Source organism: Syngnathoides biaculeatus, chromosome 17, assembly GCF_019802595.1.
Source record: "Syngnathoides biaculeatus isolate LvHL_M chromosome 17, ASM1980259v1, whole genome shotgun sequence".
Lineage (NCBI taxonomy): Eukaryota > Metazoa > Chordata > Actinopteri > Syngnathiformes > Syngnathidae > Syngnathoides > Syngnathoides biaculeatus.
The window spans coordinates 268,197-290,462 of NC_084656.1; the positions used below are offsets into that span (position 1 = coordinate 268,197).

Sequence of the window (22,266 nt, forward strand, 5' to 3'; positions counted from 1 at the left end):
AAACATGTCCGACTTACTGCTGGGAATGCGGATCAAACTAAGTCCACAAAACACGTATAGACTGGTTGGGCGAACTCCCATGCACCCTCAAGGATCCTGGCAAGGGTCTAGAGCTGGTCAACTATTCCACCCCCAGGACGAAAACCACATTGCCCCTCCTGAATCTGAGATTTGACTTTTGATGAACCCACCCCTCCAGAACCTCTGTATACACTTTACCAAGGAGGCTGAGCAGTGTGATCCTCCTGTCGTTGGAACACACCCTCTGGTCCTCCTTCTTAAAAAGGGGGACTACCACCCCAGTCTGTCTGCTAATACAGAGGCACTGTCACCGATGTCCACATAGTGTTGCAGAAACGTCTCAACCAGGACAGCCCCACAACATCCAAAGCCTTGGAAGGACAGCGTCCGGATATAAGGGGCCAAAATGAGTTTCCCCCGCAGGGTTTCCGGGGTTTCCCTGAGAGATGGGGTGAGAAGATAGAGAAGTCTATTATCCTTGCTGATGCGACTGGCCCCACGACCCAACCCGGAAAAGTGGCAGAAGATGGATGGATGGATGGATGGATAGTATAGTTTTACAGTTTACATTTTTTTTTTTAATTTTCTGGTTTTTTTTACAGTTACTTAGATGAGATGGTGGCTCCCTCTATTGACCACCTGCCACTGCCTCTATTTTTTTTTTTGGGGGGGGGTTAATTCAAACAACTTTAGCTGTGATACTGGTTCATTTATGCCACCAAATTATAAAATATACTCTCATTTATCTGGTTAATTCCATTTGTGTCTACTCAGTTTTCAGTGTGGACTACAATGATGAGATGGACATGCTGGTGAGCGGCTCTGCAGACTTCACTGTGAAGGTCTGGGCTTTGGCAGCTGGTGCCTGTCTCAACACTCTGACTGGACATACTGAATGGGTTACCAAGGTCTGAAAATAATTTCACGTGATTTAGTTGTGATTTATAGTATTTTCCATGATTTTCGGCAAAAGATTTTTTCTTAAATTACAAAATCTCATTTGTGGTCCTCGACTAGGAAGATTAAAGTAGCAAATGGAAACGTTTTAATGCTCTGGCTGAACAATTCATTTCTAAATTGTTCCCAGGATGTGAATGTTTTCAGCATTTAAAACAGATCATTTCCAGTATTTGGAAACAAATCTCTGAAATCACTGCATGTAGTCTTAATGATCTGCTATTTATTCTAAGTACAGAGTTGTCTCGATACTTCGCGTTTCAATTTTTGCGGCTTCAGTGTTTCATGTCCCCCCCCCCAAAAAAAAAAAACACCTTGGAAAAATACAGCCATATTGGCATATTCCGATGAGATGCATTGATACAAAGTGCAACATCGACCAATGAGAGCATGTGTGGATTTATCTTGTGAGCTGATTGGCTGCACATCATCAAAGCCTCGCCCAGCAACTTCGGTTCTACCTTTTCCTCTGTCCTTCCTTTCCACCATTTACATATACCCTGTTGACTACGTGATAACCTCTCGTGTTCACAACGCCACCAAAGCACTGTGCTGATGCAAAAACTTCCTACGCAGCACCCTAGAGGAAGAATAAAATGATGACGATCAGCAAAAAAGTACAATTTTTGAATATGATCAAAGATGGCAGAAGTTACGCTTTTGTGGCGATCCATTATGGCATGATTCACAATGTCGCCGAAGCGCTGTGCTGATCCAGATGTTTCCTCTGAAGCGTCCAAGAGGAAGAAGAAGCTGCTGATGATGATGATCAGCAAAAAAGGAAAACTTTTGGATATTATCAAAGACGGCAGAAGTTACTCTTTTGTTGAGCACCATTATGGCGTGGGGCATTATGGTGGGGCTTCCTCCTCCGACAATGATGGTCCTCATCGTTATGTGGAGGAGGAATTTGCACAAGACATTGCCAACAATATGGTATGAGCTGTCGAGTTTTGCAATTGTGTTGATGGGGTTATGTCCTTGTATGGGGGGGATTATGAAGCAGAAGAATAAACAGACAACTCCCCATCACCATGTTTTTCTCAAAGCTAAAACCTCAGTTACACCGTCTGTGCCTCCAGCAGAAGATTCTCAGAGTGAGGAATGTTAATTTCATCTGTACTGGAATAAAAATTTACTGTGTAGAACAAGGTTTTAATTTAAAAAATAAAAAACTATAAACTCGAGACACTTCTACTGTTGAAAATGTTTGTCTCAAATATGCAATGTATAAATACTGTACTGTTGACATATTTTCAACATTTTGGGACCCACATCAACACAAAAATCACCAACTCTTCTCAAAGGTACAAAACTTAGCTTTGTACACCACCAGTGGCTCCAGCAGAGGATTCTCCGAGTGAGGAATGTTAACTATGAACTGCAATAAAAATTTTACTGTGAGGCATAAGGTTTTGTAATTAGATCATCAGATCCCAGAAGCTAAGCAGGTTGGCCCTGGCTTCTACTTGGATGGGAGACCGCTTGGGAATACCAGGTGCTGTAAGGTTCTCTACCCAGCTAAATGCAGAGATGTTGCATCAGGAAGGGCATCCAGCGTAAAAACTGTGCCAAACAAATATGCGTTCATCTAAGACAACACGCTGTATCGACCCGAAAGGGACAAGCCGAAAGAAGAAGATGCAAAGTATAAATACTGTACTTTAATATATTTTAAACATTGTGGTACCCACGTAAACACACACACAAAACCAACTACCCATCTCAAAGGTAAAAAATCCACCTACATCGCCACCGCCTCCAGCAGAAGAGTATCTGAGTGATGAATGGTCACTGTACAGTAATACAGTAATCCCTCTGTATTTTGCATGTCACCTTTTGACGATTCAGTGCATTGCGCCCCCCCCCCCCATCCAAAAAAAAGCCAGATCAACTTACGGTACGTACTATATTTCTTGAGGATTGATACAAGGCACGTCCCCAGTGCAACATGTGGAACAATGAAACAAAACATTTTGATTGGTTCCCAGCGCGACATCGACAAATGAGAGCACGAGTGACTTTATCCCATGAGCTGACAAATTGCGCATCATCAAAGTCCACCACCATCTGTTCCTCAAAGTTCCTTTCCTGGATGCCGTACTTACCCATCACTTCTTCATCGCCTCTGTTTCCTTCACCGCCATGTCTTATTACAATCTCCACCAATCACAACACTCTCTCTGTCTGGGATCCTCAGAACTACTTCATCAAGTTCCTTCCATAATTTCTCTTTCAGCTCTCGGTCACATCCTACCTGTGAGGCATAGCCGCTAATCACATTATGCATAACACCCTCAATTTGAAATTTTCATCATAGGTGCATGTCCACTGTGAGAGAGATAATCTAAAAAGAACAATCCAGAAACCACAATGTATGATTTTTTTAAATTATTTATTTGTGTGGTACAGATGCAAATAAGTATTTGAACACCTGTCTATCAGCTAGAATTCTGACCCTCAAAGACCTGTTAGTCTGCCTTTAAAAGTCCACCTCCACTCCATTGAGTGAATCCTGAATCAGATGCACCTGTGTGAGGTTGTTAGCTGCATAAAGACACCTGTCCACCCTGTACAATCAGTAAGACTCAAACGTGTAACATGGCCAAGAGTAAAGAGCTGTCCAAAGACACCAGAGACAAAATTGTGCAACTGCACACAGCTGGAAAAGGCTATGGAGAAATTGCCAAGCATCTTGGTGAAAAAAGGTCCACTGTTGGACCAATCATTAGAAAATTGAAGACGAAGGTTTCCCTGCTTAAACCAGCATGTCAAGGCCTGTCGTAAATTTGCCATTGACCATTTAGATGATACAAAGGAGTCATGGGAAAAGGTTTTGTGGTCAGATGAGACCAGAATGGAACTTTTAGGTCATAAATCCACTCACCGTGTTTGGAGGAAGATGAATTATGACTTCCACCCAAGGACATCATCCCTACTGTAAAGCATGGGGGTGGTAGCATCATGCTTTGGGGGTGTTTTTCTGCACATGGGACAGGACGACTGCACTGTATTAAGGAGAGGATGACCACAGCCATGTATTGTGAGATTTTGGGGAACAACCTCTTTCCCTCAGTCAGAGTATTGAAGATGGGTCGTGGCTGAGTCTTTCAACATGACCCGAAGCACACAGCCAGGAAAACCAAGGAGTGTACGGATTATAGACAGTGGCACTGAAGAGACAACAGGAAGCAGAACTGGAAGTGGCAGAAATGAAGATGTCGAAGTTCTCGCTTGGAGTGGAGCACAGAATTCGATCATTTGGACATGTCCAGAGGCGAGAGAGTGAGTATATTGGTAGAAAGGTGCCGGGAATTGAGCTGCCAGGCAAAAGAGTGAAAGGAAGACTAAAGAAAAGGTTGATGGATGTTGTGAGGGAAGACATGAGGACAGTGGGTGTTCAAGAGGAAGAGGCATGAGATGGATTAGATGGAAAAAGATGACACAATGTGGGGACCCCAAACGGGACAAGCCGAAAGAAAAAGAAGAAGATGCAGTGGCACTCTGTCACCTGCGGGTATTGCGAGAAACTCATCCATTGTTACAGCTTGGCTGGCCAAGTGTCATCCTTATGCGGAGGGTTGTTGTTAGGGTCTATTGAGATGGCTGGTGGTGGTCGTTAATTAATTTAGTGCTTCAATGCCACCCATGGCTGTCCAGTTCTGGTCTAGTAATCCACTTAGTGCTGGAGTGCTGAAACAAATGTCTGTGTTTTCCCCCGGCTGGCTATGGACATTGCTTCAATTAGTGTCAGAGTAGAAGCGCAAATGTCTGTGAAGTTGGATCTCGCCATGCCGTGGGAAAAGTTTTGCAGGGTGTCAGCTTTCTGTGGTGTGTTTGCTACACATTTATTTAGGTCCATCTTTTATTTAAATTTCATGCAACATTAATCAAAACTACTAATCTATACTTAAGCACAGTGGTAATGTTCCATCCATCCATCCCTCATCCATACCGCTTTTCCGGGTCGGGTCACCAGATCAGTAGCTTTAGCAAGGATATCCAGACTTCCCTTTTCCCAGAACAGCCCCGATTTATTTCAGTTTGATGTTGCACAAATTATTTTTGATAAGGTGAAAAGAAGGTCTCCTGGAGAGCACTATTCATTTATATACAGTGAAGAAAATAACTTTTCGAACACGCTGCTATATTGCAAGTTCTCCAACTTAGAAATCATGGAGGGGTCTGAAATTTTCATTGTAGGTGCATGTCCACTGTGAGAGAGATGATCTAAAAAGAAAAATCCAGAAATCACAATGTATGATTTTTTTTAAACTATTTGTATGATACAGCTGCAAATAAGTGTTTGAACACCTGAGGAAACCAATGTTAATATTTAATACAGTAGCCTTTGTTTGCAATTACAGAGGTCAAACGTTTCCTCTAGTTGTTCACCAGATTTGCACACACTGCAGGAGGGATTTTGGCCCACTGCTCCACACAGATCTTCTCTAGATCAGAGAGGCTTCTAGGATGTCGTTGAGAAACACAGAGTTTCAGCTCAACTCCAAAGATTTTCTGTTGGGTTTAGGTCTGGAGACTAGCTAGGCCATGCCAGAACCTTGATTTGCTTCTTACGGAGCCACTTCTTGGTTTTCCTGGTCATGTGCTTCGGGTTATTGTCATATTGAAAGACCCATCCACGACCCATCTTCAATGCTCTGACTCAGTGAAAGAGGTTGTTTCCCAAAATCTCACAATGCATGGCCGCAGTCATCCTCTCCCTAATACAGTCCAGTCGTCCTGTCCCATGTGGAGGAAAAACACCCCCAAAGCATGATGCTTCAACCCTCATGCTTCACATAGGGACGGTGTTCTTGGGATGGAACTCATCATTTGTCTTCCTCCAAACACGGTTAGTGGGATTATTACCATAAAGTTCCATTCTGGTCTCATCTGACCACAAAACTTTCTCCCATGACTCCTTTGTTTCATCTAAATGGTCAATGGCAAATTTACGACAGGCCTTGACGTGCTGGTTTAAGCAGGGGAACCTTCCATGCCATGCATGATTTCAAACCATGACGTCTTCGTGTATTACCAACAGTCACCTTGGAAACGGTGGTCCCAGCTCTTTTGAGGTCATTGACCATGTTCTGTCGTGTAGCCCTGGGCTGATTCCGTTTCTAAGGATCACTGAGGCCCCACGACGTGATATCTGGCATGGGGCTCCACTCCGATTGAGATTGACTGTCATGTTTAGCTTCTTCCATTTTCTAATGATTGCGCCAACAGTGGACCTTTTTTCTTAGCAATTAGCAATTTCTTCGTAGCCCTTTCCAGCCGTGTGGAGTTGTACAACAGCTCTTTAGTCTTGGCCATGTTATAAGTTTGAGTCTTACAGATTCTATGTGGTGGACAGGTGTCTTTATGCAGCTAACAAACTCACACAGGTGTATCTGATTTTGGACTTTAAAATGCAGACTAACAGGTGTCAGGATTCTAGCTGGTAGACAGGTGGCAAATACTGATTTGCAGTTGTATCACACAAATTAATCATCTAAAAAATGATACATTGTGAATTCTGGATTTTTTTGTTTTAGATAATCTCTCACAGTGGACATGCACCCACGATGAAAATTTCAGACCCCTCCATGATTTCTAAGTGGGAGAACTTGCAATAAGGCAGCGTCTTTGAATACTTATTTTTTTCACTGTTTATATATATATATATATACATATATATATATATATATATATATATATATCCATACATTTTCTACCGCTTCTCCGGGTCAGGTCACGGTGGAAGTGGCTTCAGCAAGGATACCCAGACTTCACTTTCTCTGGCCACTTCTTCCAACTCTTCTGGAGGGATCCTGAGGCGTTCACAGGCCAGCCGCGAGACTTAGTCTCTCCAACGTAAATATGAATACACCTTAACTTTATCTATTTATTTATTGTTTTCACCATGTGTCATCTCGGCAGATGAATTCACTAGATTTCAAAATAGTTTCCATCTATCCATTTTCTTTGCCGCTTATCCTCAGGAGTGTCGCTAGGAGTGCCTATCCCAGTTGTCAACGGGCAGGAGGCGGGATACACCCTGAACTGATCGCCAGCCAATCGCAAGGCACATAGAGACAAACAGTTGCATTCATAATCACACCTTGGGGCAATTTAGAGTCTCCAATTAATGTTGGATGTTTTTGGGATGTGGGAGGAAACCGGAGTGCCCAGAGAAAACCCACACAGGCACAGGGAGAACATGCAAACTCCACACAGGCGGGGCCGGGATTGAACCCAGGTCCTCAGAACTGTGTGGCCAAAGTTTTACCAGCTGAGCCACCGTGCTCCCTCAAATACTTTCATCGCAATAAGTCAAAAATGATTCTCATTGACCAAGAGCTCTGCTTATCCAACACCATCATTCATATGAATAGGTCTATATGGTGCTCCTTTGTTATTCGCAGAGATTATGTTCCTTAACCCAACCCCCCACACAAATAAGGAAAACCCACAAATAATGGATGCAGCATTCAAATACCTCTGTATGATATGTTAGCATGCGTTTTAGCATTTTGTAAGCTACCATAGAATAGCCCTCTTGAGGTAGTGAGGAACAATTCCAATTTTACATCCTCTTACCATGCTTCGTGGCACTCAGGAGGTCGTTAGTGCTGCAAAGCATGCTGGGAGGATGTAAATAGCATTTAAAGTGCATGTTTTGTTTCATTTGTTTTGTTTGTACAGTATGAGCTCGTTATGCTATTTTGTTTGTTTTAGTGTGAGAATTGTAGTTTTGATGTCACGCCGTGAGTGTGAACAATATCTTACGTTATGACTTGCCTACAATGTCTGTGTGGGTCAACTTATGGTTCATCTGCTCACAAGTGGAAAATTTAAATTGTTCCACACTGCCTCCTTAGCACCATCCAAAGGTAGCTTACATACATGCTAAAACACATTAGCATGCAAGCTCATAAAGTAAACAATGTGTTTAGGTGTACTGGATTGGATGAGTTGCAGGACATTTACAGATTTTGGAACTCAGCGTGCACATGAGGCGCACCACATAATAAGGTGCCTCATCTATTTAAGAGAGAATTTAAGCCTTCTAAGTGCAACTTATGGTGGTGAAAATATGGTACATTATGGGGAAAAAGCACTTTGGGAGCAAAATCTCCAAATATATGGGGAATCCCAACGGCCAACCATGAATGGACAAGAGCACACTGTATTTGCCATCAGGCCCCAAGAAGTCACGTGTTCAGTAGTCCAAGTTGGATTTTAACCCGAGACCTTCTTTGTAGCTGATGTGATAACCACTCACAACTCAAAAGTTATTTCATCTGAATTCTCATACAGGTAATACTACAGAAAAGTGAAGTGGAGTCCATGGTGCACAGTCCTGGCGATTACATCCTCCTAAGTGCTGATAAGTATGAAATTAAGGTAATTCTGATGTCCTCATCATTTCCATAACTGTTGGGATAAAAGGTTTCAATGGGAGCGGTGAACCCAAGGTGAAACACTTAATATTTTCTGAACTTTTCAATGTACCATGTCAAAGGGTAACTGCACAAATTAATTTCACCTTCAAGATTTAAGGGTCAAATCTTCTTCTTTTCCTTTAGGCTGTCAAATACACTTGAAAAAATGGTCTTGTCAGGACCTGGACCTGACAGGGAGTGTCTTGAGGCTTATGGTTATGATAAGAAGTCTCCGACGTTTTCTGGCATGTGTTGGATGAAAAAAAAACTGATAATGTAAATATGTGTCTCCCAATTGATGTTATCAGGGATGAGAATTTTCCGCCGATCAGCGGATTTCCGACTTTTTCACACCAAAATGACCTTTCTCAAGATAAGCGCAAATCCGTTGAGAAAATTTTAGGGAGGCGGTAGGGGTAGGGTATCGTGCGCTTGCCTCTCGGTGGTGAGCTCCGAGCTGCAAGTTCAGCTTAGTGCTAGCACAAGTACGACTATCATATGCCGTTCTAACTTGCTCGGTAGTGTGAATATTTGCATTTTGCGACATAAACATTAAAACTTGTTTGCGGCAGATTACTCGATTGGACAACAGAGTTATACAGTATAACGATCCAATCGTGTTAGCGGTTAATCTTAATCAAGTTTCACCATTGCCATGTACATGTGTTCTCGGTTCTCAGAAATCGCAGTGTAACTTGTTAGTTAGCCAAGTAATGGCGCGTTGGACGTAGATCGCGCGAACTGAGCGACGGTATGTTCAGTTTTACGATGGGGAAAGTGTTAGAAAAAAAAGGATGAAGATCGAGCGAGGGCAATTGACAAGGATGCTGGAATCAAAAACTGTTTCAGACGGGCTTGGCTTGAAAATAGTGTAACCATGCAGATAGGACTGAAAATGGTATCAACATGTTTAACCGAACACATACAAAAAGTCGACATTCCCGGCAACGTGCTGTGCACTCTGTGTTCCGATAGGAGGAAAAATATCCAGGAGGAATCTCAACCCCCCCCCCCCTCCATCGACAGACATTTTCAGTGTTTTTCCAAATTGGTCATTCTCATCCCTGTGTTACACAGTGTAGAAAATAAGTATTTGAACACCCTGCTATAATGCAAGTTCTGCCACTTAGAAATCATGGATGGGTCTGAAATTTTCATTGCAGGTGCATGTCCACTGTGAGAGAGTTAATCTAAAATGAAAAATCCTGAAATCACAATGTACGATTTTTTTAATGATTTATTCGTGTGATACAGCTGCAAATAAGTATTTGAACACCTGAGAAAACCCATGTTAATATTTGGGTGGGGGGAGAGGGGTGCACGCGCAGATCACCGTAAATAGTAACCAGGAAGTGTTGTCTGCTCAGAGCCAACAAAGTGAGTGTAACAGCGAGTCGATACTCCATGCTTTTGCTACTCCCGCCATTGAGCAAACAAAACAAAAATAACAATGTACAATGTTCAAGCATTTGAGCCAGAATGCACACAGGCGGAAGTCGATGTGTCGGGAGGGGCGAGGTGTTGACGGTGGGGTCGGGGGGTGCATGCGCGCATCGCCGTAAATAGTAACAAGGAAGTGTTGTGTGCTTAAACGTATATATCCATCCATCCATTTTCTTAGCTGCACGATAGTTGCAGGAATGCTGGAGCCCATCCCAGTTGTCAACTGGCAGGAGGCAGGTTTACACACACACACAGACATGGAAAGAACATGCAAACTCCACACACGGAAGTCCGGGATTGAACAGCTGCGCCTAGGGATCACAAAAATCCGCTTACTTTCGTAACCGGTTTTAACCGAACAGCTGTATCAATAAAACGATTAACCGGTTTTAAAACCAGTACCATTGTGGTGTTTACATAATTCACCCGTGGGAACTCGAGTTGGGGTGCGGGGTTCCGCACGGACTGTTTTTGTTGTTGCTCTTCCGGAGTGATGAGTTCACAGAGTTCCCCTCGTTATGCGAGTAGTGTTTTGATGTCTGCAAATAAAACAAGTTTTGTTCCTGTCTCCGACACTCTGCCTCCGACTCCTTTTCTCCACACCATCGATCATTAATTCATTCCGCGGTAATGGGTTAGTTTGTATACAATATTGACAAAAGTTTGTTGAATGTGGCTTTCAACAACGCACTCGTTTTTGTAAAAATGTTTTAATGTTAACATTCTTCTTTCGGATTTTCAGAAAGGGCATGAAAGTATACCGAGCGTTTCCTCGATGCCATGTTTGATGTTTCTTTGTTTTAACTGAATGTTCCTTTGAGTCCAACTTTACTCTCATAGCGAAACTTGAAAAAAGTGGAAATGATGTTGAAAAAATAGCGCAATGTGGAGTACCGGAACCGGAAGAAATGATTGGAAATTTTAACCGATTTCGAAAGTCCGATTACGGTTTATGTTTTAAAAAACCGAAAACCGGTTATAACCGGTTAGTTGTAACCCGTTGCGATCCCTAGCTGCACCTCATAACGTATGTGTTGCTTTACCGTACCCGCACGAGAGGCTATTAACCAGTAAGGATTAAATGTGTGCAAATTTCCCCGATGATGAATGAGCCTCAACTGTGACAGCCACAGCTTTATTCTGTCAGGTTGACCCCACGGGGGGTTAAAGAAGGACTAATTTGGGTGCGTTTTCTCAGTTTTGGTGCAAAACAAGTCGGCATCTTGGCTTAGAGAGAACGAATGGTCTGTAATGCTAAGCACCGGAGACGTCAGGGGCGGAGTCAAGGATGTTTCTTCCACGTCTGGCTCTGAAAGCTGACACTTATCCAGATTTTGCTTGGATTTCAAATATGTTCTTTATTTTCAATTTTTATTTTCAATTAATGTCCAAAATATAGGTAATGATAATATAACTTCATATTGGAGGGTTTATTGTATATATGAATTTTGAATTTTTCCTTTAATACAGTGCAGTCGTCCTATCCCATGTGCAGAAAAACACCCCCAAAGCATGATGCTAGCACCCTCGTGCTTCACAGTAGGGATGGTGTTCTTGGGATGGAACTCATAATTCGTCTTCCTCTAAACACGGTTAGTGGAATTATGACTAAAAAGTTCCATTTTGGTGTCATCTGACCACAAAACCTTCTCCCATGACTTATCTGCATCATCCATATGGTCATTAGCAAACCTAAGACGGGCCTTGAATTGTGCTGGTTTAAGCAGGGGAACCTTCTGTGCCATGCATGATTTCAACCGTGACGTCTTAGTGTATTACCAACAGTCACCTTGGAAACAGTGGTCCCAGGTCTTTTCAGATCATTGACCATGTCCTGTCGTGTAGTCCTGGGCTGATTCCTTACCTTTCTAAGGATCATTGAGACCCCACAAGGTGATCTTGCATGAGCCTCCACTCCGATTGAGATTGACTGTCATGTTTAGCTTCTTTCATTTTCTAATGATTGCTCCAACAGTGGACCTTTTTTCACCAAGCTGCTTGGCAGTTTTCTCCGTAGCCCTTTCCAGCTATGTGGAGTTGTACAGTTTTGTCTCTGGTGTCTTTGGACGGCTCTATGGTCTTCGCCATGTTACAAGTTTGAGTCTTACTGATTACATGGGGTGGACAGGTGTCTTTATGCACCTCACGACCTCACACAGATGCATCTGATTCGTGATAATACATGGAGTGGAGGTGGACTTTTAAAGGCAGATAGACAGGTGTTCAAATACTTATTTGCAACTATATCACACGAATAAATCGTTAAAAAAATCATACATTGTGATTTCTTGATTTTTCTTTTTAGATTATCTCTCACAGTGGCCTTGCACCTATGATGAAAATTTCAGACCCCTCCTTGATTTTTAAGTGGAAGAACTTACAATATAGCAGGGTGTTCAAATACCTTTCTTCACTGTATATGATAAAATATGCTTTGCAAACACATTCTAAGGACAGTCTTACTCATTAATACAGTAATAATGTAGTAATATGTGGTAATGATAAAGTAAAAATGTTACATTTTTCGTGTGATTGTATTTATTAATAAAAATACTGTGAAGTAATAATGCTAAGTACGTACACTCTCATACAAACTTTATAAGCATTAACTTACTGGACTGAATTATTAATCAAAAAAACATTTTAATACTGCATGTATCTACACTCACCAATGATAAATGATAATGAGGTTTCCTGTATTACATGATGATATTTATGGTAACACTGTTTGGATGGCACAACTGAACTGGTGCTTTAGTTCAGGCAACTCCTCTTCAGATACTTCAGGAGGAGGTGTCGTTTCTTCATGAAAGTCATGAGGTGGTGTCATATTTTCTTCAGGTGTGGCTTGGTTACTTTTCTTGACTTTCATGAGGAACATGGTTATTGGCAGCGGGGTTTATTGTTTTCTCAGAGGTGGAAAGGGTTTGTATGTTCACCTCCCAGAAGCAATTGCATTTGAGAACTGTTGAGAATGAACCGTGTAAGGGTCCCATGAGCGAGCGTTCTCTTGTAGTTCCTTTGTTGTTCGCTGTCAGGGGCATGGCCAAGCCACTGCCCTGGGCCATGTGTCATCGGCATTTGCCAGTTCGTTGCGCTGTGTGTGTGTGTGTGTCTGTGTGTGTGTGTGTGTGTGTGCATGTGTGTTCGTCACTGCTTTCTAGTGCGTGAGTACGCAAGCGTTTTGTTGTGCTTCCCTTCGTTACCGCGTGTCTGTGCCATCATAGCCTAGTCTGATTTTTGTTCATGTTTTCAAGTTTTGTCTCATAGTCATCGGACCGCGTTTCATGTTTTTGGACCTTGCCTCTTGCCTTGCGTTTTTGTGCCTCTGGCTATTTTGGACCCCTTGCATATGTATGGCCTTAGCCTGGAGCAAAAACACCTTCAACATTATACCTTTACCTGTGAGTCCTGCATTTAGGTCCAGCCCCGTGCCTCGTTCCCATGCCAGAACAAACTGGCCAAAACAGGACCCAGAAGGGAAAACGCGACGTTGCCGGCCACATCGCTGGGCACGCCGCTGGTCTTCCTCCCGGCACTACCAGCCTGAGGACCAAGCATCCCCTATCCGAGTGGGCTCCATCTTGTTGTCCTCTCCTACCTTGCCAACTGCACCACCCGTGTGTCATGATTATTTCCTGACCATGACCCACTTACCACAACATATTTTGCTGGACTCAGATTTTTTGGATTATGAGGAAGACCTGAATTTATACGACTGGGTGCCTGACTCTCACTCAGAGAATGACTTTGGTTTTTATCTCCTGGTGTTCAGTCCCAGTCAGTTTGCTTTGCCGCTCCACGCTTCCAGCCCCCGGGGGCCTCCATCCTGTGCACCCAAGTGCTCTTCCTCTGATCCTTTTTGGGGAACCCGTTTGGCCAACTATACGGGCCCTCCGCGTGGCGGCCAGAGGAGACGCCCAAGTAGGGTGTTGCCTTGTGCCTCCTGCAGCTCACCGATCAAGGCACAACTGATATCCATCCACGCCTCGGTGGCGACCCAGCCACTGCAGACTATCGCTTCTGCCCCAGCGACGACCAAGCCACAGCTCGCCTGCGACTGAGCCTCTGCCGACTATCGGTCACGCCGCGCTGAGCCAAAGTGGACTTCCGGCCACATGGCGCTGGCAGCAGAACTACAGCAGATTTTCACTCACTCCGCTCCGGCGACCAAACCACAGTGGACTCCCGTTTCCACCCCAGCGACAGCTGAACCACAACCGACCTCCATCCACATCACGCCAGTGACTGAGCCTCAGCCAGCTTCCGCCAACACTTCGCCGACGACCAAACCAGCGGACTCTAAGCCAATTGATGCGAAGCTTCTGGCCCAGAGGAATGAAGATTTTGCAGCCCTTCAGGTACAACGGGCCAAGGACTTTGTTGCCGGTGTACGCAGGAGCAATGGGAGAGGAGGAATGCTGAAATTGCGGTTCTCATGGACCGGCTTCAGCATGCAGTAATCGACCAGCCGAATCCCTTTGTTTTTGTCTCTAGCGACACCCGACTTGTGGCAGTCACCTCTCGCTTCTGCCTCAGAGCCAGCGGAGCCACTGCAAGCTCTCACTGCCGCCTTGCTGACGACCAAGCCAAAGCTGACTTCCAGCAACGCCTCGCTAGCAACTGAGCTACAGCGGTCTCTCGTCTGCACCTCGCTGGCAATGGAGCCACAGCTGCTTTCCGCCCATGACTCGCCGGCGACCGATCCACAACCGACGCTCGGTCATGCATCCGTGGTGACGGACCCACAGTTGATTCCTGTCCGTGCCTCGGTGGGGACCTAATCACAGCTGATTCCCGTCCATTCCTCGGTGGGACCGAGCCACAGCCGAATCACGTCCACGCCTCGGTGGTGACCGAGCTGCAGACGATTCACGTCCATGCCTCGGTGGCGACTGAGCTCCAGCCGATCCACGTCCATGCCTCCGTAGCAACCGAACCGCAGCCGATCTACGTCCACGCCTCAGTGGCGACTGAGCCACAGCTGATTCTCGCTCATGACTTGGTTGACGACCTTTCCTTGGCTGCCGGTCTTGGCGGCAACCCTTCCATGCCTGCCTGACTCGGCTTGGCCTTCCCAGGTGTCTCAGCAGCATTGGGCTCTACGGCGAAGGGATGTTACACCTGCCCATTTCCAGCCTAGTAGAGGGGTACAAGTGCACCAAAATAAGACTGGAAATGTTGCTACTGGACTCCAGCGATCCGATTGTAGCCCAAACTGCCCCCATCCTGGCCATAGGGAGGAAGTGGACTCAGCTGGCTGCAACTGAACAGGCAAAAGCAGCACACAGACACAAGGACTTCATTGGCTGAGTGCAGGAGAGGAGGAGTGGCCTTGGGCTTGGAGCCGGTAGACCAGTATGGCGCAAGGTCACGACTGCTGAGCGACGCAAGCTGTTGGTCCAGGAAGTACGTTGGGAATATGAATCAAGAAAGTGTGCCCAAGCTGTGTCACAGGCCAAGCAAGGCCAGTGGTTGGCCTGGAAAGGAGCGGAGGCAAGGAAGATCACCTGGAAAGAGCTGTGGGAGATGGAGGCACTCAGGGCAAGCGTTACCATCAGAGTTGTATCTGACGTCTTGCCTTCTCCTACGAAACTAAACCAGTGGTATATATATATATATATATATATATATATATATATATATACACACACAGTTTTCTCACTTCAAAATCATGGAGGGGTCTGAAATTTTCATCGTAGGTGCATGTCCACTGTGAGAGTGATAATCTAAAAAGAAAAATCCAGAAATCACAATGTTTTATGTTTACAATTTATTCGTGTGATACAGCTGCGAGTAAGTATTTGAACACCTGTCCATCAGGTAGAATTCTGAACCTCAAAGACCTGCTAGTCTCCCTTTAAAACCCCACCTCCACTCCATGTATTATCCTGAATCAGATGTACCTGTTTTAGGTCGTTAGCTGCATAAAGACACCTGTCCACCCCATACAATCAGTAAGACTCAAACTTGTAACATGGCCAAGACCAAAGTGCTGTCCAAAGACACCAGAGACAAAATTGTACAACTCCACATGGCTGGAAAGGGCTATAGAGAACTGTCATGGGAGAAAGTTTTGTGGTTAGATGAGACCAAAATGGAACTTTTTGGTCATAATTCCAGAAACCATGTTTGAAGCAAGACAGATGATGAGTTACATCCCAAGAACCCCATCCCTTCTGTGAATCATGGGGGTGGTAGCATCATGCTTTGTATGTGTTTTTCTCCACATGGGACAGGACAACTGCACGGTATTAAGGAGAGGATGACCACGGCCATGTATTGTGAGATTTTGGGGAGCAACCTCTTTCCCTCAGTCAGAGCATTGAAGATGGGTCTTGGCTGGGTCTTTCAACATGACAATGACCCGAAGCACACAGCCGGAAAAATCAAGGTGTGGCTCCTTAACAAGCATATCAAGGTTCTGGTGTGGCCGAGCCAGTCTCCAGACCTAAACCCAATAGAAAATCTTTGGAGGGAGCTTAATCTCCGTCTTTCTCCGCGGCAGCCCAGAAACCTGTCTGATCTAGAGAAGATCTGTGTGGAGGAGTGGGCCAAAATCCCTCCTGCAGTGTGTACAAACCTGGTGAACAACTAGAGGAAACGTTTGACCTCTGTAATTGCAAATCAAGGCTACTGTACCCAATATTAACATTGGTTTCCTCGGGTGTTCAAACACTTATTTTTGCCTGTATCACACTAATAAATTGTTATACATTGTGATTTCTGGATTTTTCTTTTTATATTATCTCCCTCACAGTGGACATGCACCTATGATGCAAATTTCAGTCTCCTACATGATTTCTAAGTGGGAGAACTTGCAATTAACAGTGTGTGTGTGTGTGTGTGTGTGTGTGTGTGGTGTGGTGTGTGTGTGTGCGTGTGTGTGTGTGTGTGTGTGTGTGTGTGTGTGCGTGCGTGGGTGTGTGTGTCCCAGTTCTCCCACTTAAAAAATGAGCAAGGCCTTTCATTCTCATCATGGGTATTCCTCACCTATGAGAGACTTTAGGAGGGGGCAAAAATGAAAAAAAATCAGTCTGATTATTAAAAAAAATATTAGCAAATTATGATAGAAAATAAGTATTTGGTCAATAATTGTTCCTCTCAATACTTTGTTGTTTAACCATTCCTGGCGATGACAGGTCAAATATTTTCTGTCTTCACAAGCTTTTCACAGTGTTGCTGGTATTTTGGTCTAATCCTCCATGCAGATATCCTCTAAAGCAGTGGGGGTGTTTTGAGGCTGTTACTGGGCACCACAGACTTTCAACTCCCTCCAAAGATTTTTCTCTGGGTTTGAAATCTGGAAACTGGCTAGATCACTCCAGGACCTTGAAATGGTTCTTAAGAAGCCATTCTTTCTTTGCCCGGGTGATGTGTTTGGGATCATAAGTTTTTCTGTCAAAATCTACATAGGCCGATGAATCCTTTCCTATACACGGATCATCGCCATTGTGGTCCCTTTGCAGAAAAACAGCCCCAAACCATGATGTTTCCATCGCCATACTTCACAGTAGGTATGCTGTTCACCATTCTTTTTCCTCCAAACACAACAAGTTGAGTTTTTACCCAAAAATCTGGTTAAGTATCTTTTATCCTTCAAACGGGTACCATTAATACAGGAAACAAGTGAAGGACAGATGAGTCCCTTAAGGAAGTTACAGGTCTGCCCGAGTCAGAACTTTTACTTGCTTGTAGGTGACCAAATAGTCATTTGCTACCATAATTTGAAGATACATTATTTTGAAATCAGACAGTGTAATTTTCCCGATTTTCTTTCTCTCATTTTGTCTTACATAAGTGAAGTCTATACCCTCTGATGAATATTTCCAGGCCTCACTCATCTTTTTAGTGGGAGAACTCGCGAAATTGCTGGCTGGCTGACAATACTTTCTTGACCCACACTATTTTAACCTGTGAATTATTTTAATATCTTCGTATTGAATGCAGGTATATTTATACAAGGCATCTTAGCTCAACCTCGTGATTCTTGAGTGCAGTGACATTAAAAAGGCCTTATTTTATTTGACCGGTTTAATAGAAAATAAAATTGACAATATACAATATACACTGTAAGTAGGGGAAACCCACTCCAGCTTTCCATCTGTCCTTGCCTTCAAATTGTTAAAGACCCCTGATATAGATCATGGAAAAAAATATCAGGTAACTGTATCAGCTTGAAATGCAGCCCTATGGGGGGCACAAACCAGTGCAATCTGTAGGCCGGTCTCAAGCCCGGATAAATGAAGAGGGTTGCGTCAGGAAGGGCATCCGGAAAGAGGTGAGACAGGCTCTCGATAGACCGCAGAAGCTCCCGGAAGACTGGACTACGACAGCCTAGGTAATCAGAGAGACAGGCAGGAGAGTACTTGGTGTGTAATCTGGTAGGAAAGGGGAGAAGGAGACTTGGTGGTGGAACCCCAAAATAAAGGGAGTCATACAAGGAAAGAGATTAGCGAAGAAGAAGTGGGATACTGAGAGGACTGAGGAGAGGCAAAAGGAGTAAATCGATATGCGACGTAGGGCAAAGGTCGAGGTGGCAAAGGCTAAACAAGAGGCATATGAAGACATGTACACCAGGTTGGACAGGAAAGAAGGAGAAAAGGATCTCTACAGGTTGGCCAGACAGAGGGATAGAGATGGGAAGGATGTGCAGCAGGTAAGGGTGATTAATGATAGAGATGGAAATGTGTTGACTGGTGCCAGTAGTGTACTAAATAGATGGAAAGAATACTTTGAGAAGTTGATGAATGAAGAAAATGAGAGAGAAGGAAGAGTTGAAGAGGCAAGTGTGAAGGACCAGGAAGTGGCAATGATTACTAAGGGCGAAGTCAGAAAGGCACTACAAAGGATGAAAAATGGAAAGGCAGTTAGTCCTGATGACATACCGGTAGAGGTATGGAAGCAATTTGGAGAGATGGCTGTGGAGTTTTTGACCAATTCATTCAACAGAATACTAGCGAGCGAAAAGATGCCTGAAGAATGGAGGAAAACTGTTGTAGTTCCCATTTTTAAGAACAAAGGGGATGTTCAGAGCTGTTGGAACTATAGAGGAATAAAGTTGATGAGCCACACAATGAAGTTATGGGAAAGAGTAGTGGAGGCTAGACTCAGGACAGAAGTAAGTATCTGCGAGCAACAGTATGGTTTCATGCCTAGAAAGAGTTCCACAGATGCATTATTTGCCTTGAGGATGCTAGTGGAAAAGTACAGAGAAGGTCAGAAGGAGCTACATTGTGTCTTTGTGGATGTAGAGAAAGCCTATGACAGAGTACCAAGAGAGGAACTGTGGTACTGCATGCGTAAGTCTGGTGTGGCAGAGAAGTATGTTAAGATAGTACAGGACATGTATGATGGCAGCAGAACAATGGTGAGGTGTGCCTTAGGTGTGACAGAGGAATTTAAGGTGGAGGTGGGACTGCATCAGGGATCAGCTCTGAGCCCCTTACGGTTTGCAGTGGTAATGTATAAGCTGACAGGATGAGGTTAGACTGGAATCCCCTTGGACCATGATGTTCGCAGATGATATTGTGATATGCAGTGAAAGCAGGGAGCACACAGAGGAACAATTAGAAAGATGGAGACATGCACTGGAAAGGAGAGGAATGAAGATTAGCCAAAGTAAAACAGAATATATGTGCGTGAATGAGAAAAGTGGAGGGGGAAGAGTGAGGCTACAGGGAGAAGAGATGGCGAGGGTGGACAACTTCAAATATTTAGGGTCAACAATCCAGAGCAATGGTGAGTGTGGTAAGGAAGTGAAGAAACGGGTCCAAGCAGGTTGGAACAGCTGGCGAAAGGTGTCTGGTCTGTTATGTGACAGAAGAGTCTCTGCTAGGATGAAGGGCAAAGTTTACAAAACAGTGGTGAGGCGGGCCATGATGTACGGATTAGAGACGGTGGCACTGAAGAAACAACAGGAAGCAGAACTGGAGGTGGCAGAAATGAAGATGTTGAGGTTCTCGCTTGGAGTGAGCAGGTTGGATAGGATTAGAAATGAGCTCATTAGAGGGACAGCCAAAGTTGGATGTTTTGCTGACAAGGTTCGAGAGAGCAGACTACGATGGTTTGGACATGTTCAGAGGCGAGAGAGTGAGTATATTGGTGGTAGGGTGCTGAGGATGGAGCTGCCAGGCAAAAGGGCGAGAGGAAGACCAAAGAGAAGGTTTATGGATGTGGTGAGGGCAGTTGGGGTTAGAGAGGAAGATGCAGGAGATAGGCTAAGATGGCAAAAGATGACACGCTGTGGCGACCCCTAACGGGACAAGCCGAAAGGAAAAGAAGAAGAAGAAGAACTGTATCAGCTTGGGGAAGCAACAAATTATTGATAATAGCAAAAGGGGGGGGGCAGTTGTTGTGCATCCCTAAATTTCTCACTGGGTTATTTTTAACCAGTGTTAGATTTAGATCTGTGTTTGAATGTTTATTCTCAGTTTTCTTTTCACAACAGTATAGCACTTTCTCTCATTTGTTAAAAATTAAAGCTTATTTTTGAAAACCTCATGAAAATAAATCTACTCCTGGACTTAAATTTGAGCTCCCATTGACTTGATTATCATATATGCCTTTTCTGGCAGTTGCCTGTGCTTTGTAGACAGTGTTTCCTAAACTTGCATGATATAGAAATTACATTATGCAGTTAGATGGTTATTTGCATTTATCTTGACCCACCAAGAGAATCTGAACTTTAGTCTGGGTTCCACTCGATTGTTGATACTTGGTGCCCAACGCTCGCCATACTGTATATTTGAAATATTCTTAGTTCATAATATGGGTCAAACACTGACTTCTCTTTTCAGATATGGCCTTTGGGAAAAGAAATTAACTGTAAGTGCTTAAAGACACTGTCAGTGTCAGAGAACCGCAGCATCAGCCTTCAACCCCGTTTGCAGTTTGATGGACGCTTCATTGTTTGCAGCTCTGACATCGGAGTATATCAGTGGGACTTTGCCAGTTTTGAGATTCTCAGGTAAAGGAATCAACAAGTCTTGTCTTATCCAGTGTTTCCCAACCTGTATTAAGCCTGGCATCCATTTTCCTTTCAGAAACTCTCACAACACACTGCAAAACTTTCAACATATTGATGGATTTGCTCCTGTTTCACTGTAAAATTTGATATATTTCTTAGTTTCATAAGTGCTCTCATTTAAAATTCACTCCGCTCTCAACTGTCGCCTCGGCTCGTCATGTGTAGCGTTACTATTTTAACAAAAGTCGCTCATAAAACAGGATCTACCCTTAGATCTCTGAATCACCAGGTGAAAGATGACGTCTAGGTTTTCTTCTCAAAATTTCTCCGTTAAGCATATGCACCCTTATCATGGGCACGTTCAAATTTCGATGGAAAATGGTTCCCAACTTTGAAACTGCCTCAAGCAGAAATTAAGTATAAGTGTGAATTTGTTTCAATTATGTATCTGGCAGATCCAATAATATTGTCTAGTACAACACTATTTCATCTCTCCTGTGTGGCATTATTTAATATATTTTGTGCTTCTAACATTATAACACTTCAAGGAGAGGCGCAAAACTTTTAGAATCAACACAATGACATGGAAATCAAGGTGTACATTTAGGGTACACATGCCGAATTGTACACATTTGTACAGTCATAGGATTTCCTTATTTTTACTCTCTCTCTCTCTCTCTCTCTCTCTCTCACTCTCTCTCTCTTTATATATATATATATATATATATATATATATATATATATATATATATATATATATATATATATATATACAAAATACCTCTTCGAAGTCAGTTGGTGCCAGCAATCTTAAATATTGAACATGTTTAGTATTCACAACCAAATATCTTTGTACGGTGTATGGTCCAATCACACATACGTCATGCAGCTTCAGATCATTTAATGACCCACTACTCATCTTGGACAGAATGAAAACATTTTGTTGCTTTTTCAGGCTTAAAAAACTGCTGGACAGTGTAAAAACAAAGGAGAAGGAACCAACTGCAGAAAATACTAATGACAGAGAGGATGATTTTGGAATAGGTTCCACAGGAGCACACTTAAATTGTAAGGATTTACAGGAAGCTGAAATGGAGATTGAAAAGTACTTCCAAAAGCAATGTTTTGCAGAAGATATTTCAGCAATTGAGAAGCAAAGGAGCGATGAGAGCAAAAGCGAGTCTTGAAAGTAGGTAGAAGGCTCAGCTGAGCAGCAATGCCCTTAGATTCTACGCAACAAACCAGTTTGCCAAAGAGTTCACACATTACAGATTTTGTACTGAGTCATGTCCATGAAACTGTGGCTCATGCTGGATGGAATCATATGTTGGCTAATGTAAGTGGGAAATTATGGATACCTTGGTTAGGGGCCATCATAAATTATTGTCCACATGCACCACTTGTAAATGGTTTGATGGAAAACCTGGAAAAGAATACTGATTT

The 22,266-nt window shown here is 43.6% G+C and overlaps 1 protein-coding gene across 10 annotated transcripts in view; it reads left to right on the forward strand.

The window, feature by feature from the left end:
- Positions 1-22,266, forward strand: part of fbxw2 (F-box and WD repeat domain containing 2) — a 121,123-nt gene that overhangs the window by 94,227 nt on the left and 4,630 nt on the right. For all 10 annotated transcript variants that reach the window (XM_061800578.1, XM_061800581.1, XM_061800575.1 and 7 more), the window contains 3 exons: positions 796-929; positions 8,287-8,373; positions 20,654-20,823. In XM_061800578.1, coding sequence (XP_061656562.1) covers positions 796-929; positions 8,287-8,373; positions 20,654-20,823 — 391 coding nt within the window. The remainder of the gene's footprint in view (positions 1-795; positions 930-8,286; positions 8,374-20,653; positions 20,824-22,266) is intronic.